We start from the raw sequence: 16,658 nt of genomic DNA, 5'->3' as shown, positions 1-16,658 counted from the left end.
CTGCTCATTCTCAAGATTGCATTCTGCATTGGTCGTAGACCGTCGTGTTGGGCCGAGCCCTGGTCACCTCTTTGGAGGAGATGATGACCATCCAAACTACTGGTGGAAAAGCCCTTTGTGGACGACTCCTTGCCCCCAGGGGTTCCATAAGTGATAGTAGGAATTCAAGCTAAGCAAGTGTCTTTACTGGGCTGGCAGGCTGCTTTTCCTGTCGGGGTCTGGATTGCACCTTCCAGCTGGCTTTTTCTCCTTCTGTCTGGGGTTCGCCGGGTTTGGCCCTTGATAGTCACTGGGCCCACGTTAGCACTGCTCTCTCCCTGTATTTGCCCCTGCTTAGGCCACTAGCTTGTCCGCATGCCACTCTGTACCTTCTCTCTTTCTGCTTGCCATTTTGGCCTGACGAGTGGTGCTTCACTACTCTGTGCACCACAGCATCATCGTCTCCCTTTCTCTTGGCACTCGCTATTAAGACCACTGTCCTAGTGCTGTCTATTTCACTTTCATGGTTCATTTCTGAACTTCACTCCTACCTGCTTCTTCTCTCTTTCTTCATTGTTCTCGCCTCCTTCTCGGTTTCCGTCCTCGAACTTTCATACTGACGTCATAATTTCTCGCTCTCTATTTCCCTCCCCTAACTCCACTTTTCCCCTATGGAATATCTCCTGCTCCCCTTTCTGTAGATCTTTTTCTCTCACTCTCAGGAATACAATTAAGGAAATAAATGCTCCTATTATGGCCCAATTCCTTCCTGGTTTTCCTAGCCCCAAATAGGCACTGTCCTGTTCTAGTTGTTTGCCCAAAAGGTAATATGTAGGTTCATGGATGCTGTCTGACCCAGTGATTTTCCTGGAACGGTTGTGGGAAATTGGCTCTCTCTAGCTGCCTCTATGTATGTATGTATGTATTTGTTTATTGTGTCTAACTTGGCTACGGGTTTCCTGTTGATTATCTGCAAGAGATAACTGTCCCTCAAGATACTGTTGTCATTCTTGAGAGCGCTAGGGAAGATCTGGGGGATCACCTATTTATCTCCTCTAGGGTTTGCACCTCCGAGTGTGTGGGTCCCTCTGGTCCTCAGTTTACCCTACCTCCCACTGCCTCACCAATCACTTCATCACATTTATTTTCAGCAACCTTAAACAGACTAAAGAAGTCACAAATCGCAAATGGTAAGCAATTCCGAATGCCAGCCAATCCCACAACCTACCGCTACCAAGCAATTGTGAATACAAATCAGTGAAGTGTTTGACCCCAGAATGTGGAAAGAGATGACATTTTCAGAAATCTTTGCAGAACGATTAGATGGCGTGGTACTGGTTGCAGCTCGAATTGCTGAGGCAAGGCATACAGTCGTGTGAATATTCACGTCTTTCCTTGATCACATTGCAGTTGCAGCCTGAGGAATCATTTACGAGGGTGGGGCTTCGGTGCACAAGCAACCATGCCTACCCCTGTTTTCTTGGCCCTTGAGTCATAGGATTAGTTACTAGAATGGCCAATCGACATCAAGCCTGCTGTACCTTCGACAAATGCTCTGTACTGTGCTTGGGCAGTGACGGTTAAGCCTATATTTGTCATTCCTATCAAGTCGCAACTTCGGTTAAGGGACTTCTGTAAAAATTAAGAGATAAATGGGCTCCATCAGATTTGGGGTATTCATATACAGTAGGGTGACTGGTACAAGTGTGACCTGAGGATGCTTCCCTAAGTGCCCTTTTTCTCCTCCAACCATTGGGAAAAGAAGCAGAACGGACTCAGTCCGCCCCTCTCCCCAATTAGCACACCATACCAGTAAGAGAAGAGAGTAAGTCACCCATGGTATAGGTAGTTTATCCAGGACCTTTTAGGGGTCGGACACGATTTAAGATTCCTCCTCCTTCCTGTGCCCATCTGGTTCCTTTGTAATTGAAATGAGTGATGAATGGCTTGGACTGAGCCCCATAGGTCTCGTCCTGCAGTTTGGCCTTGGGTTTTCTCTGATCACCATTATAGACTACCAGCCCTTTCAATCAATTGCTTCCTATGGAGTCATTTCAGAAGGTGGTGCAGGATCTTGTATTGATAAGTGAGCACCAGGCCAGATACTCTAGTAAATGTTAAATGTTGTCCTTGGGGATAAGCTTACTCGTTCCACCCACTATTCCTTTCTTGCAAGGGTTTTATCAGAATTTCACGTAAATTGGATATTTTTTTCAAAGATCCCACTTTTGAAGACGAACCCTTCAGTGTCAGGAGGTCCTCGTATCTTATTTGAGGCGGGTTAAATAGGGCAGCCCTTTGCATGGCAAGTCCTGCTTTACGAACTCAGTTTCATATTTGATTCTTCTACATTGCTACAGGATATGATAAATGTCTCCTTTAAAGGAAATAGCGGCATATGCCCGGTCTCCTCCTTACTTGGGTGCTTCTGACTTTTATTTTAAACAAGTACTATGCCCTCAACCCTGTCAGGACTGGTAGAGTGAGGAGGGTCTTGTACTAGAATTGAAGGGGTCCAGGAGATTAAGAACTTGTATTGTATGTTTGTGTATTCCTTGGATTTTAGGGGAAAAAGACCATTCAGAGGAGATTTATTACAAGCAGGTTGTTTATTTGGAGAGGAACCGTTCATGTCATTGTAAATAATCATTTTTTTTTAATTTGATTTAACAAAACCTTTTCAAAATGATTTAATCACTCATAATAATAAACATCATAAATCCATTGCTTTCCCATGTAATAAAATGACATCTAAATAAAATGGATTCAAAATACAGTATTTACATTTCATTACATGGAGCGTAACCAAGAAAAGATGTACTCCCTCTACATTAATCGCGTCTGGACAACTTCCTAATAACTCCTGACTGTAATGGATAGCTGTAATTGAAACAGATTATTATTGCCATTCAGTGTTCTGAACTGAAATTGGTCTGAATTCATAATGTAAACACATTTCTGAAAACTCTTCTTTCTGATCATTGAGAGAGAAATGAGAACTGAAGCAGGCACCGCTGGTTATTTCTGTTTTATGCGAGAACCTCTAAATAGATACTACTGTTCTTTTGGGGAGCAGTCCACTGAATCGTGCTACCGTGCGTCAGCACGATGGGAATGAACTATGCGGAGAAATACCGTGGCAATTTTATCAGCGGTGTGGGCCGCACACCCTTATATCCCGATTGGATTTCAAATTTTGGTATTCTACCAATCCACTTTTGCGAGCCTCTAGTCTTGAGTTTGATGATTTATTCAAAATAACAGTGAACAATCGCTTTTATTGATGGGCAACACAATCCCATATGGCCAATGCATTTCGGACTCTGCAGTCCTTCGTCAGGGCCTATCTTATCAAAATTTTTGCCAAACATCAAACAACGGTGTCAATTCATCCAATCATGCAGAAAACAACGTTATCAAATATATAGCAAATTAAAACGCATAACATGAAACATATTAAATCAACAGGGTACCCACATACATAAAAACATACATCACAAAAAAAGGAGAGAAAAAGAAATAAGGAAATACATAAGCTTACCCACATAAACATCACATTGGTCAACTTCGTATCTAACAATACGCGTGTGTTAAACTATTACAAAAGTGCCCCAATTCTCGTTCTACTCCAAATATACTAACGCACCTTGTGTGCTTGTGTGCTATTCTGTTATTTAACATGAGTGTCTATGTAATAGTGCCTCATGGTGATTGTGTTACAGCTACTCAAGTGGGGTTGTTTAAACACACCGGATAGTTATTACCACCCGCTTTAGAACGTGTGTTTATTTACATGGTAACTCAGCTGAGAATGCATGCGTGATGTTAATATTCCAGTTCTGTGAAAGATCAAAACTCTGACCTTCACCAGCTAGACGCTGGCGTGCACAAACTCAAAAGTTTGTATTGCGATGGGCGGCGTGGCCGCTTCCAGTCAGGTACACAAGTTGACCTGTTCAAATTTAATAACATACATTTTAGAAGTGCAGCAGGACCGCCGGTCTCCGCTATTATACTCTTTGTAAATGCTAATCTGGAACAAGCTTATCTAGCCATTAGCGCTTACCTTATGTCAAAGTTGGTGCAGAGCGTAAAACGTACCTCGCTGAGTCATTGCTCTCTGTCAACTCATTGCTAAAGTAAACGCTGAGTAGCGTTCCAAAGTGAGGCTACGGTTGCTGCGGCAACTGCCTCCTCCAACATGGCGTATTGTCCATGTGGAGGCCGCCATCTTGCTAGGGGCTTAACAGAACGTGATAAAACGAGTGAGTATTGTATATACACAAGCTGGTGTAGCATACTCAAATCATACCTCATATGTCTTTGAAAAAACATGGACCACACTGTGATGATCGAATTACATATATCGCAAAATCATAGAAGAGAAAGACGATAGAGACAAAAATAATAAATAAATTGTGTAAACGTATAACAAGATATAATATAAGAGGATGAGCAAAAACATAGTGTTGTTGGAAAAAGAGTGTTATGCTATGTAAGCTGCTGATGATCGAACAAAGGAATATAGACCGTAGGAAGTGATCTCAACTACAATTATGTATACAGTGTGATAGTCCGGTTTGGTGAGTTATCATTACAATGGCTTTTTAGTGAAACAGTTCAGCTCATAAAAAACAGTTCAAATCAAATTCTTCGTTCATTCCCCTAGGTGATAAACTGTCCAATCGGTCTATCCAGAGCGCCTCTCTTTGTTGACGTCTTCTTCGAGGATCAATGCCTGGTTGCTGGTTACTCAGAACTTCTAATACTTGGAACCTCAATTGTGCTGCTGTGTGCTGTTTTTGATTAAAGTGTCTGGAAACAGCTGAGCTTGGATTTTTATTGCGTATGCAAGATTTATGCTCGTTCATCCGAGTTTTTAGCTTCCGTCCAGTTTATCCCACGTAACATAGTCCACAAGGACAGCGTATGCAGTAAATGCAATTTTCAGTGTCACATTTCCCAAAGTCTCTCAGTTGAATTTTTTCTCCTGTGTGCGGGTGTGATACAGTATTACCTTTAATAATGCTATTACAGTTATTGCAGTTCAAACATGGGTAAGTTCCTTGTTGTTTATGCTTTTGTTGTTTGTCTTTAGTGTCTTTGGTGTTGACCAATAGGTCACGTAAATTGTTTGAGCTTTGATATGCAAAAACTGGTTTAGTCTGAAATAGAGACGTTGTGCGTTCATCGCTGGTGAGTATAGCCCAATGTTTGGTGATACATTTTTTTATTCGTGCACTCTGAGTTGAACATTTTGACACATACACTATTGTGGGGGCTTCTTGTTTGGGTTTTTCTGCCAATGGACTGGCTCTGGTTTTTGCTGTCACTTTAGAAGATGCTGCTTCTAATTCTTCTTGGTGATATCCTCGATCAGATAGTTTGTTTTCCAATTCATGCAATTCTTGGTCAAGTTCTTCTGGATCACTGATGATTCTCTTCAATCGTAGCATCTATCCATAGGGTAGGTTACGTAGAGTATTTTGAGGATGAAAACTCTTACGATGCAATAAGTTATTCCTGTCGGTGGGCTTGGTGTACAATGAGGTTGTGATCTGTAGTTGATTTACTTTTACTTCAACATCAAGATAATGGATATTAGGATTGCCTATTTCTGCGGTGAATTGTATTCGTGAATCGATCTGATTGATATATATCAAGAATTCTTTCAATATTCCGAAAATGTCATCTATGTATCTTACCCACACTTTTAAGTTGGTCATTCCATTCTTGTATTTCCAAGATGTGTTCCGTCTCGAACCGATGCATGAGTGCGTTCGCATACGCTGGTGCCATTGTGGCTCCCATAGCTGTTCCTGACGTCTGTAAATAGTACTCTTTATTATAAGTAGAATAAGAATTCATAGAAATAAAGGACAGAAAGGTCAGAATGAATTCTTTGTAAGCTCCTATGTTGCCTTCCTTTAACAAGAGCCATTCCACTGCTGCTTGCCCTAAGTCGTGGGGTATGCTCGTGTAGAGACTGTTAACGTCGATGGTGAACAGAATGTCATGTTCTTCCAGATGAATCTGTTCCAGGATGTTCAAGAAACGATTACTGTCTTTGACATATGTGGAGGTTTTCTGTATAATCGGTTGTAAAAAGTAATCGATATAGGTTCCCAAAGGTTGTAGTATCCCTCCTGTTGCTTCCACAATTGGTCTTCCGGGCGGGTTGTTCAAATCTTTGTGTATTTTAGGAAGTGAGCAGAAATGTGGTATTTTAGGTCGGGGATTCTGTAAGAATTGTTTAGTTTTATGTGTAATCATGCCCAAGTCTTCCGCTCGTGTAAGCACTGCCTCTAGGTCCATCTTAATTTTGTTTGTCGGATCATGATCTATTCTGGCATAGATCGTGTGATCGCCCAGTTGTCGTAAACATTCTCTTTTGTAGTCTACTGTATTCTGAATTACTAATGCCCCTCCTTTATCAGCCGGCCTTATGGTAATTCTTTCATCCATGTATAATCCTTTAATGCTGACCATTTCGCCTCTGCTGAGGTTCTTATGTTTTGGTGCACCAAAATATATCTTTTTCAGGTCTGCGAGAACCATTTTTTCAAAGATGTCAACTGCAGGAACTGTGATAGGAGCTACAAAAGTGCTTTTTGGTTTGAATTCTACTAAATCTGTTTGATTGATGTTCGTTTTCCATTTCCGCAAAAAATACCTTCAATTTGAGTTTGCGTGTGAGTTTATGTAGCTCAATCTTTGTGTTGAATAAGTTGGTTCCATAGGTTGGTACAAACTTAAGTCCCTTCTGTAATACTCTGTTTTCTTGGTTGCTAAGGATCCTATCAGAGATGTTTACTACTAGGTTGTCCGGGCTTGGTGTCTTGTCTGGACCCCGGGTCCTCTTCCTCTTCCCCCTCCTCGTTCTCTTCTTCCTCTGCTGTTGTCTAAAAAAGGCTGGCTATTCCTTCTTGCTCTGGGACCACCTTCTGTTGTTGTGTCTCCACTTCCTGAAGCTTGTTGTTGGTCTTGGTCTTGTGGATTTGCTTCTCTGCTTGAATCCGTATCTGAACCACTCTGTTCTGTGCGTGGTTTGTTGAATTGGGTTGGTTGGGTTTGGTATTTGTCTGCCCACTTGTAAACTTCGTCTCGTAAATAATCAAAAGTATCCCGTTTGAATTTATGTATCTTCCTTGCTTCTAAATCTGACTTATCGCCTTCAAGTCGAGTGTTAATATCGGCTAAAATCTCTGCAAAGGATACTTCGTTGGTAAGCTCAGTAATCTCCTTAGTAAGGTCTTGTATCTCTTGTTCTAAGGTAGATAGATTTGCAGACAGTTAGAAGCAAATTCTTGTGAAGATGCATCAATATATCAATATGAAAAAGGGCAGTCCCATGAACACATTTTTCCCAAAGTCTTTCCCTATTTACTCTATGAAAGGCCTTTGTCAGATCAATTGGAGCGCAATAGATGGGTTTGTTATTCAGTAGGGCTTGCTGATGGACTAAATAATTATAAAACCTCTGAAAGAAGTTAGTTTTTCCGAAAACCCGTCTGTTTCAAATCCACATGTTCAGAGGATTCTGCCCATAAATGCAGTCTTTTCAGCACTAAGGACGCAAAGATTTTACTGGACACATCCATGAGTGCAATTGGCCGACAGTTGACCAGGTCATTCCTATTGCCTTTCTTATAAATAGGGACAATTATGGAGGTACTCCAAGAGGCAGGGAACGTTTTTAGAATTATTTGTTTAAACAATGTGTAAAGAATTGCCACCCACATCTCAAAATCGCCCTTCAGGGTTATGTTAGAAAGACCGTCAGGGCAGGGTGTGCAGGATTTATTTGATAACTTTATTGACATTACTATGTCCTCAAAGTCAACCTCCATAGGCCATATTTTAGAGGCCTCAGCTATAGTACAACTAGAATTTACCTTCTTATAGGGTGTAGCATATTCTTGAGCATAATGACCCCCGGATATTTCAGATATGGTATTTGTACCTGAATGTATCAATTACCAGAAATTGTAATTTTTGTCAATCTAAATCGGCAGCATTTTTTCCGAATCCCGTTTTTATTAACTGTGCTTTATAGCTTTTGATCCAATTTGTATAGCTTTGATGTCTTTTCTTTAACTCTCTCTGTCTTCAAATCATCCCCTTCCAAATATTTTTTTACTGTGCTTTATAGCTTTTGATCCAATTTGTATAGCTTTGATGTCTTTTCCTTAACTCTGTCTTCAAATCATCCCCTTCCAAATATTTTTACAATGTCCAATTTATTTCCTAAGAACAAAAGACCTAGGCCACCAAGTCTGCGGTGAGGGCTGCACACCCTGTAACCACTTAAAGTGGGGAACAGTTGCTGTTAATATTCTGTATTAGGGAAGCACAATGTATCTCAGAAATTCAATTCGTCTATCTTGAATGGTGAAACGTGATGAATTCAATTAAATCCTATTGTGACAGATGCCAGAAAACAAGCCAATGCATTGCGGACCATAATGGTCCATCATCCGGGCGCAATCCGTATTGATAATGTTCCAAGCAACCATGTTAATTGAAGACCCACGGTCTGTTATCAGAAAAGTGAAAAAACATCACATCACAAATTATGTGCTGCTATTATCAAAAATGAATCACAGTGCATGCATTTGAGGTGTGCAGGAGTGGGGGAAAGAGAAAGGACAACATGATATTGCAGATTCCATATTGGTATTGTCAAAAATGAATCCTAGTATGTATGTGCATGAGTGGGGTAAAGAAAGAAGGAAAAAGAAAGTAAAAGCCATTTAGTTCATATGTTTTACTAACCATGGTCAACATTTTAGTCCTTACATCTCTGCACGTAAGTGAAAACTTGTAAACCTTTCAATCTGAGGACTTACGAAGGACTCATATTAATCCCTCTGTAACGATTAGACTACTTTCTAATGGCCGAGTAGTGATCTCCAAGACAGGTGCATAATCATTCCCGTTTGTGTCTCTATGGTGGGTGAGACAAATTAATCAAAGGCACATAGAGGGCGGGGCATTTCGAGTTATCTAAACACACCAATACCTTGAGTTTCACAAACAAACTTCGTAACAGAGCTACAACTAACATGTAATCTGTGGAGGTAATGGGTGATCACTTCTGTAGTGCTATTAAAAACACATGCCTGCTGTGGGAAGCGTTACCAGTTCCTAAAAAGAGCTAAAGAAATGTGCAAGACATTTAGGATGATGTATAATAAAGTGAATTTGTAGGAGACTTGCTGCCTTATAGGAAGACAAAACTGTACCTGAATGTAATATGACGCTGAAGACAAACCTAACAACAGCAGTGGTGCAGTGCTAATGAGGCTGTGCTTCTAGCGGTTTGAACTACCGAAAAAAACAATGTACCTGGTCAGTTGGATGTGGGGCTAGGGTAAAGGACTACTCTGGTGGATCAAAGACGAAAATAACTTACTTGATGTTATGAAGGAGCATAAGCTAAAAGCTGAAGATCCTGCTCTGACTCGACCGTGCCTGGAACCGCTGGTGTACTGCAGATGCCGGTAGCTGGTTATGTGATGTCAAACAACATGTTTAAGTAGTGTGTGATATATGCAGAAAAATAAAAGAAATACTGGCACGTGGCGTCTGGTGGGGCATCTATTGCTCGTTTTGTAGTTCAAACAAGGGAATAATGCCTGACCTAAAATGCACGTCTCGTGGTGGTTGATGATATACTAATATTGCCAATATGAATGTATTTGCGAAAGGTGAGCAAAAATGTTAGGCCATATCATGAGCCAGGGATTTGTGATCTGGCAATAATACAGCAGATGCCAAATATGATAACCAATTATCCGTAAGGAGTATGTTAGTGTGTTTGTGAAACATGAAGGGAATGGAGAAACCTGGCAATAATGCAATACATGCCAAATATGTGACACAATTATGTTTAAAGATCCTGCGCGTGCTAAACACCCAGATAAAGTCAGTCTTTGTGTTAATGTTAACAAATAGGAGGATGTTCATTGCCCATATCTTCATTCATGTTTCATTGCTTCCTTTGAACAACTTAATAAGTATATAATACACCATTACAAAGAGGTGGGCTGTGTGTAGTGAAGAGCCTTGATAGCTCTAACTTGCAAGCAATAGGACTGTGACTCATTGTAATACTTTAGTTGACTACACTATAAGAAACAATACAAATTGAACTCGTCGTTCTGTTGGGTGTAAGAGAATTTGAACGGCCCACCCAGTATGCTTCACGTTGAGCTTGTTCACCAAAAGACTGTTGTCAATAGATAATCCTTGTGCACTCTTAATTGGAAATACTCCCAATAAATCATACTCATTACATTAAAATGAATATCTTTGCTGCATTCAAGAGCATTCAATAATACAAGCACTCAAACTCAAAATATGTTTAATTTCCTCTTAATTTTAACAACATTTTTGATTAATCCAGTGATTTATGTATACAAAAAGAAAATAAGGTCCTGCTACTTCCAGAACCAAACCTCATTCTCTTGATACAATTGCTACTTTTCACTTCTATTCCGTTGTGCATACAATAATTCTTGTATAGGCTGTTCAGCTACTGCTCAACCTTGTCCACATCATGAGGTATTGTACATCAAATCACCAAAAAAGACCAACATATTTTCATTTTTCATTGTTACTGCTGACGCGTTTCAGGTATTATCCTTAACCCTTCTTCTTAGGCTACATTGATGCGGATTCTTAATATTATTCGATTACTTATATTCTACAAAAAAATAACATAATGAGCCTCGCCTTCAATTTCCTTTATGCCCTTCAATACCTCACATATTCATTTATGTTTAACATTTCTAAATCGTGTAAATCACCCACCTCCAGTACTCCTCAGTCTCTTAGCTTCTCAAAATATCTACAACCAAAGGCCAAAAAGACAAACTTGTCATAGTGTCCAACCATGACACTAGATTTGCATACATTTCCCTGTTAAAATCCGTTCTTAGACGAACAAAGTTGCCCCCTACTTACCCGACAATATGTCGGCTAACACTGTAGGCTTCTGATCTCCTCTGGGTCCCTGTCCTGTGTACTCTTCGTAACTATAGATACATGGTATCCCATTAGTGACGCAGCAATCATTCTTTGGCAGCCTTTGCTGTACATTCTTGCCTGCTCTCCCCATCTTCCCTCTGCTTACCAAGTCAAGCTTTTTCTCTTCAAACATGGACTGTGGGGCAACCGTCCAGAAAAACTGTACAAATTGAACTTGTCAATAATTCCGTTGGGTATAAGAGAATTTAAACTGAACGAGCAGCTTCTCAATACAGCACTATAAATGGAATGGATTTCAGCAAATCCCAAAGCCTATTGGACAGTGCAACACCCTAGAGTAAGTACCCACTTTTTACTACACCTGAAAGCTCACAAAAGACTATCCAATCCAGCAAGGAGACCCATCTTTGTGCACAGCCCCATGGCACATATATAGACTACTGCCTGCAACCACTAGTGAAAAATGTCCACCTAAAGGACACAACACACTTTTTGAAGTTACTACAGACGCCAGAGCTCACTGATAATGATATCTTGTAACCATTGACGTCACAAGTATACACTAGTATTATTCATGATTTGGGACAAGAGGATGTCGAATGGTTCCTTTTACAAGCTGACGCTCTAGGAGCCTTTAAAGAATTCCTTGTGATTCTGTTGTGTTTTATCTCACAGGATTCGTATTTGACAAAGATCATGAATTCCTTCAAGCATCTGGAAAGGCCATCGGAGCTACTATGGCTACAGCCTACTCCAACTGCTTAATGCACAGGTTTGAGACGACACACATCATTAATCACCCGGTCTGGCACAAATACCTCAAGACATGGGTCCGGTACACAGACGACATCTTTGTCATCTAGCATGGGCCTTGAGATGCCCTCAACAACCTTTTGAATTTTATCAAAGTCTGTACCCCAAATGTACACTTTCTGAACGGACAGTTTCTCTTACGAGACAGGACCATATCAACCACACTATATGTAAAAGAGACCAAATGCAACAGTGTATTGCATCGTCTCAGTTTCCAGCCACATAACACCTTGACAAATTTACCATAAGGCCAGTTATCAAGAGTCAAACGGATAGTGAGTGGCCCTCGCTTATGTAAAAAAGAATTTGAAAGACTATGTATTAAATTCAGAGAGAGGTTACCCAGAAGAAGAACTTTCATCTGCACTGAATAAGGTGTTTGCTAAGACCAGAACTGATTTATTACAAGACAAACAGAAAGCGAAGGGCCAGAACTAGTCTATGTCTCACAATACTCTTTACAATGTGCCACCATTAACAAGCATTGGAATATCCCCATAGAAAAACCAAGCTCTAGAAAAGGAACCTACCCAGGTCTCGGTTGTAAGAACTCCAACAGAGTTATCAAACGTCCTTATGTGTTTCAACCCAGCACAGGTGAACAGATTCGACTCCTAGAGTTTGCTACATGCTCTTGTGAAAATGTTGGGTATTGCATTTGCTGCCCATGCTGGATATATTACATTGAAGAGACTGCACGGAAAGCTAGGGTACGATGTAAAGAGCACAGGTCATGTGTTGCCAGATAGTCCATAGCAAGAGTACGTTCCATCACAGAGCTGAAATTTCAGATCCTAGAAGTTTTGGGCACCAGAAAACACAGCGTGGACAAAGAGACAACGAGCTCAACGTGAAGCATACTGACTCGACCGACCGTTTAAATTCTCTTACATTCAACTGAATGAATGAAGAGTTCAATTTGTACTGTTTCTTATAGGGTAGACAACTTAAGACCTCTGTTCTTTTTCAAGCATTACAAGTGCTCTTTATTGAAAGTTAAAGGTATCAAGATTGTTCACTATACACTGTCCCCTCTTTGTAATGGGGTATTATATACTTATTAAGTTGATTGAAGGTGGCAAGGAAACATTAATGAAGATATGGGCTTTAACTCGCATGTTGTTTGCAACTGCACAATGAACATCCTGCCATTTGTTGACATTAACACAAAGGATTTACCGACTTCATCCGAGTCACACCCAGGCTCTTTAAACATCAAATGGTGTCACATATTTGGTATTTGTTGCATTATTGCCATGTTTCTCCATTTCCTTATATTACAGTGCAATATATGATTTAACATATGTACTCATGTTTTGCAAACACACTAACGTGCTCCTTAAGCATAAGTGGGTATCATATTTAGCATCTGCTGCATTACTGCCAGATCACAAATCCCAGGCATTACAGATAATGATATGGCCTGCTCACCTTTCGCAAATGCATTAATATTGCGAATATCAGCATATCATCAACCATGACAGAGACGTGCGTTTTAGGTCCGGTATTATTCCCTCATTTGAACTACAACACGATCAATAGGAGTCCCACGGGCTAATACCATCACAGTATTTCTTTATATTGTTTGGTTCTCCAGAACTGTAGTTTGCACAGCTGACTTTAGTGGAGCAGCCACCTCCAGTTCCTATCTATTGACTATTGACTTCCACACCGGCATGGTTTTAAGTTTGATGACACTTCATTGCTTTTACAGATGTCGCACCCCTTCTCAGTATGGCTGCTGCGCACCCCCGAGTCTGCCAGAAGTCATGCTATGGGCCAGTATTTTATTTTTTTGCGTGTACCACACGCTACTTAAAACATTGTTTGACATCACATGACCTGCTACCGGCATCTGCAATACACCGGCGGTTCCAAGCACGGTCTATTCGGAGCAGGATCTTCATCTTTTGGGCCATGCTCCCTCGTAACATTAAGTAAGTTACTCTCACCTTTAGTTCACCTGAGCAGTCCCTTATCCTAGCCCCACACCTAATTGACCAGTTACATTGTTTTTTTTCGGTATTTCAAACCGCTATAAGCACAGCTTAATTAGCAGTTCACCACTGCTATTACGTTCGTCCTCGGCATCCTATTTTATTCAGTTACGGTTTTAGATATAAGGCAGAATGTCTCTTAAATGTTAGCTTTATCATACGTCATCGTATATGCCTTATGCATTTCTTTAGCTCTTTTTAGGAACTGGCAACATTTCCCACAGCAGGTAGGTGTTTTTACCAGTGCTTCATTTGCCATTCATAGCACTAAAGAAGTGATCACCTATTACCTCCATGGACAACGTGTTAGTGTTTGTGAAACTCGAGGTATTGGTGTGTTTAGGGAGATGCCCCGCCCTCTATGTGCCTTCGATAGGTTTGTCTCACATGATTTTGACACACGGTACAGCCAATAACAGGAATTATTGTGTACCTGCAGGCATGCACCTGATTTGTCTTAGAGATGGCTTCTCGGCCATTAGGAAGTAGTCTAATTGTTACAGATGGATTCATTTGAGTTGTTCATAAGTCCTCGGATTTAAAAGTTTGCAAATTTTCTCTTCTATGCATAGACATGTAATGACTAAAATGTTGACCATGATTAGCAAAACCTGAGTGAACTAAATGGCTTTTTTTTACTTTTTCCTTCTTTCTTTCCCCCACTCATACACGCCTCAATTACATGTACTGTGATTCGTTATTGACAATAGCAAAATAGAATCTGCAATATCATGTTGTCCTTTCTCTTTCCCCCCACCCCTGCACGCCGCAATTGCTTGCACTTTGATTAATTTTTGACAATACCACTACGTCATTTGTGATGTGATATTTTTTCACTTTTCTGATATCTGACTGTGGGTCTTTGATTAACATGGTTTCTTGGAATTCTAGGATTGAATTAAATAGATCACGGTTTACCATTCAAGACTAACAAATACATTTTCTGAGATGCATTGTGCTTCACTAATACGGAATATTAACAGCAACTGTTCCCCACTTTAAGTGGGTAAATGGAATGCAGCCCTCACCGCAGGCCCAGAGGCTTAGGTCTTTTGTTCTTAGTTCAGTTGCACCGTCGTGTGGGGAGGGGCTCTTGGAGGGTTTGCACCCCACAGAGTTATTACTAAAATTTTGCGAAAATATATTGTTCTAACAGAATTTATTACGCTCTGCCCACTCACACACACTTTTTTTTTATTTTCTTCCCTACGACATTTGCTTTTGTCCACCACCTTTATGTCAAAAACCATGGCTCTTCGTAGCACATAAGTAGACATTTATAATGCGCATTTAGCAATGTTTTACAATGTGTAACTTGCCCTACCTTGTAACCTAAGCTGTACGTTTCCTTATGCATTTGTTGTGCCCAGTAACCTCCTGGTTTGGTGTGCCCTACAAATAAATAAACCAACCACCACTTTTCTCACGATCGCTCAGAAATCATGTGGCTGTAAGAGTGCCTCTAATGCCTGCCCAATTGAAATCAAAACAATGCTGCTAGGCATCCTGTTATTAAAGTATCTTACTGCTTTCTCATGCCAGCTTATTCGAATGGAATGTTTGTTAGGGGGGATGTTGCTCTACATGGGAGCTACTTGGTTGCATTGAATAATTAGTATGTTAGAAGAGAGTGGTCACTCATTTCAAAGTCTAGGACTTCAAAAGCACTGCAGCTGTAAAAAAAAAGGAGCAGCGAGGTGTAGACCTAATCCATTATGGAGGAGGATCCACTATTTCGCCAAGTGTGTCTAGCCGGAGTATCCACATCAAAGTTCCTGTTTAGGCTCTTCAGATTTCAGAAGGACATCAGTTTATTCCATGCTGTACCTATTTCCAATCTTATTGTTCGACTCCTCATGCTGTCTTCCCTCTCTGTGGAGCTCTTTCATCCAATTGCAGTTTAGGTCACCCAGGATCAAAACATGTTGGGGGTTTTCTGCATGCCAGTCTGAAGAAAAAAGAAATCACTCCTACTTTTAATAAAGACTTCTAGTCTCATTTTTTTAGGTTTCCAATACACATTAACCAGTAAACGCCCATTTCTCTCCCCTATCCCCTCAGCCTAGGTAAGTCTAATCGCTAGTATGCCTTTGTGCAGAAGTTTCAATTGTTCACAAATAATGTTGTACATAATCATTGTGTACATTTGACTGATGAGCTATCACTTTTTATGCATAAAGATATTCTGGTGCACTGTAAAATTAACACTTGCTCTTAATTTAATATTTTTCAGGTCGAAAAAGCTTGGAATCTCCTCCTCAACCGCATTAACTATGAATAAGACCGGTCACATCACAACTATGTTTTAAAGCCACTTTATTTGAAAAAGGACCTACCTGGAAGAGATGTTTAGGTCATGATCCTGTATACATGCTGTGGCCTTGTCCTTCTAGTTGTATATTTACAGTGAATTCCTTGCACTGTGCACCAAAGCCAATCTAAATGACCGATGCATCTTGTACAATTGTTTTGTGCTGGGTGAATTGTTTTATGCACTTTTGTGAAGTTGTATGCTCGCCTGTGCAGTGTTGTTCAAAGCAAGGGCATGCTTTCGTTCATCCATGTTTAAGAACATGCAGCTTCTGTAAGTGTGTGTTTGTGTGTCATTCTTTAACAAACTCTGGTAACTAAAGGAGATCTGACTTTGGTATCCGTGCAGGTTTCCGGTATTATCAGTCACTACTATGTAGAAGACTGCACTTTAGGCAATACTGAAATGAAAGTGAGGAACGTATAGAGGCAGCCTCATTCTGAAGCAAGCCACTTTAAGCGGAATACCACTGGGCTGGTAGCCTATTCATTCAATTAGCGCTGATCTCCCCAGGTGATGTCACAGTTCTCCACTTCCATCGTGCCATTACAGTAATGTATATGTCC

The 16,658-nt window shown here is 40.5% G+C and overlaps 1 protein-coding gene across 2 annotated transcripts in view; it reads left to right on the top strand.

Annotated features, from left to right (window-relative positions):
• The window catches only part of COASY (Coenzyme A synthase), a 378,965-nt gene extending 362,596 nt beyond the window's left edge, over positions 1–16,369 (top strand). For both annotated transcript variants that reach the window (XM_069634430.1, XM_069634431.1), the window contains exon 10: positions 16,015–16,369. In XM_069634430.1, coding sequence (XP_069490531.1) covers positions 16,015–16,062 — 48 coding nt within the window. In that variant the 3' untranslated portion in view covers positions 16,063–16,369. The remainder of the gene's footprint in view (positions 1–16,014) is intronic.
• The last annotated feature ends 289 nt before the right edge of the window (positions 16,370–16,658 follow it).

This window comes from Ambystoma mexicanum, chromosome 13, assembly GCF_040938575.1.
Source record: "Ambystoma mexicanum isolate Mex_15411 chromosome 13, UKY_AmexF1_1, whole genome shotgun sequence".
Lineage (NCBI taxonomy): Eukaryota > Metazoa > Chordata > Amphibia > Caudata > Ambystomatidae > Ambystoma > Ambystoma mexicanum.
This window is presented reverse-complemented; position numbering and strand designations above follow the sequence as displayed.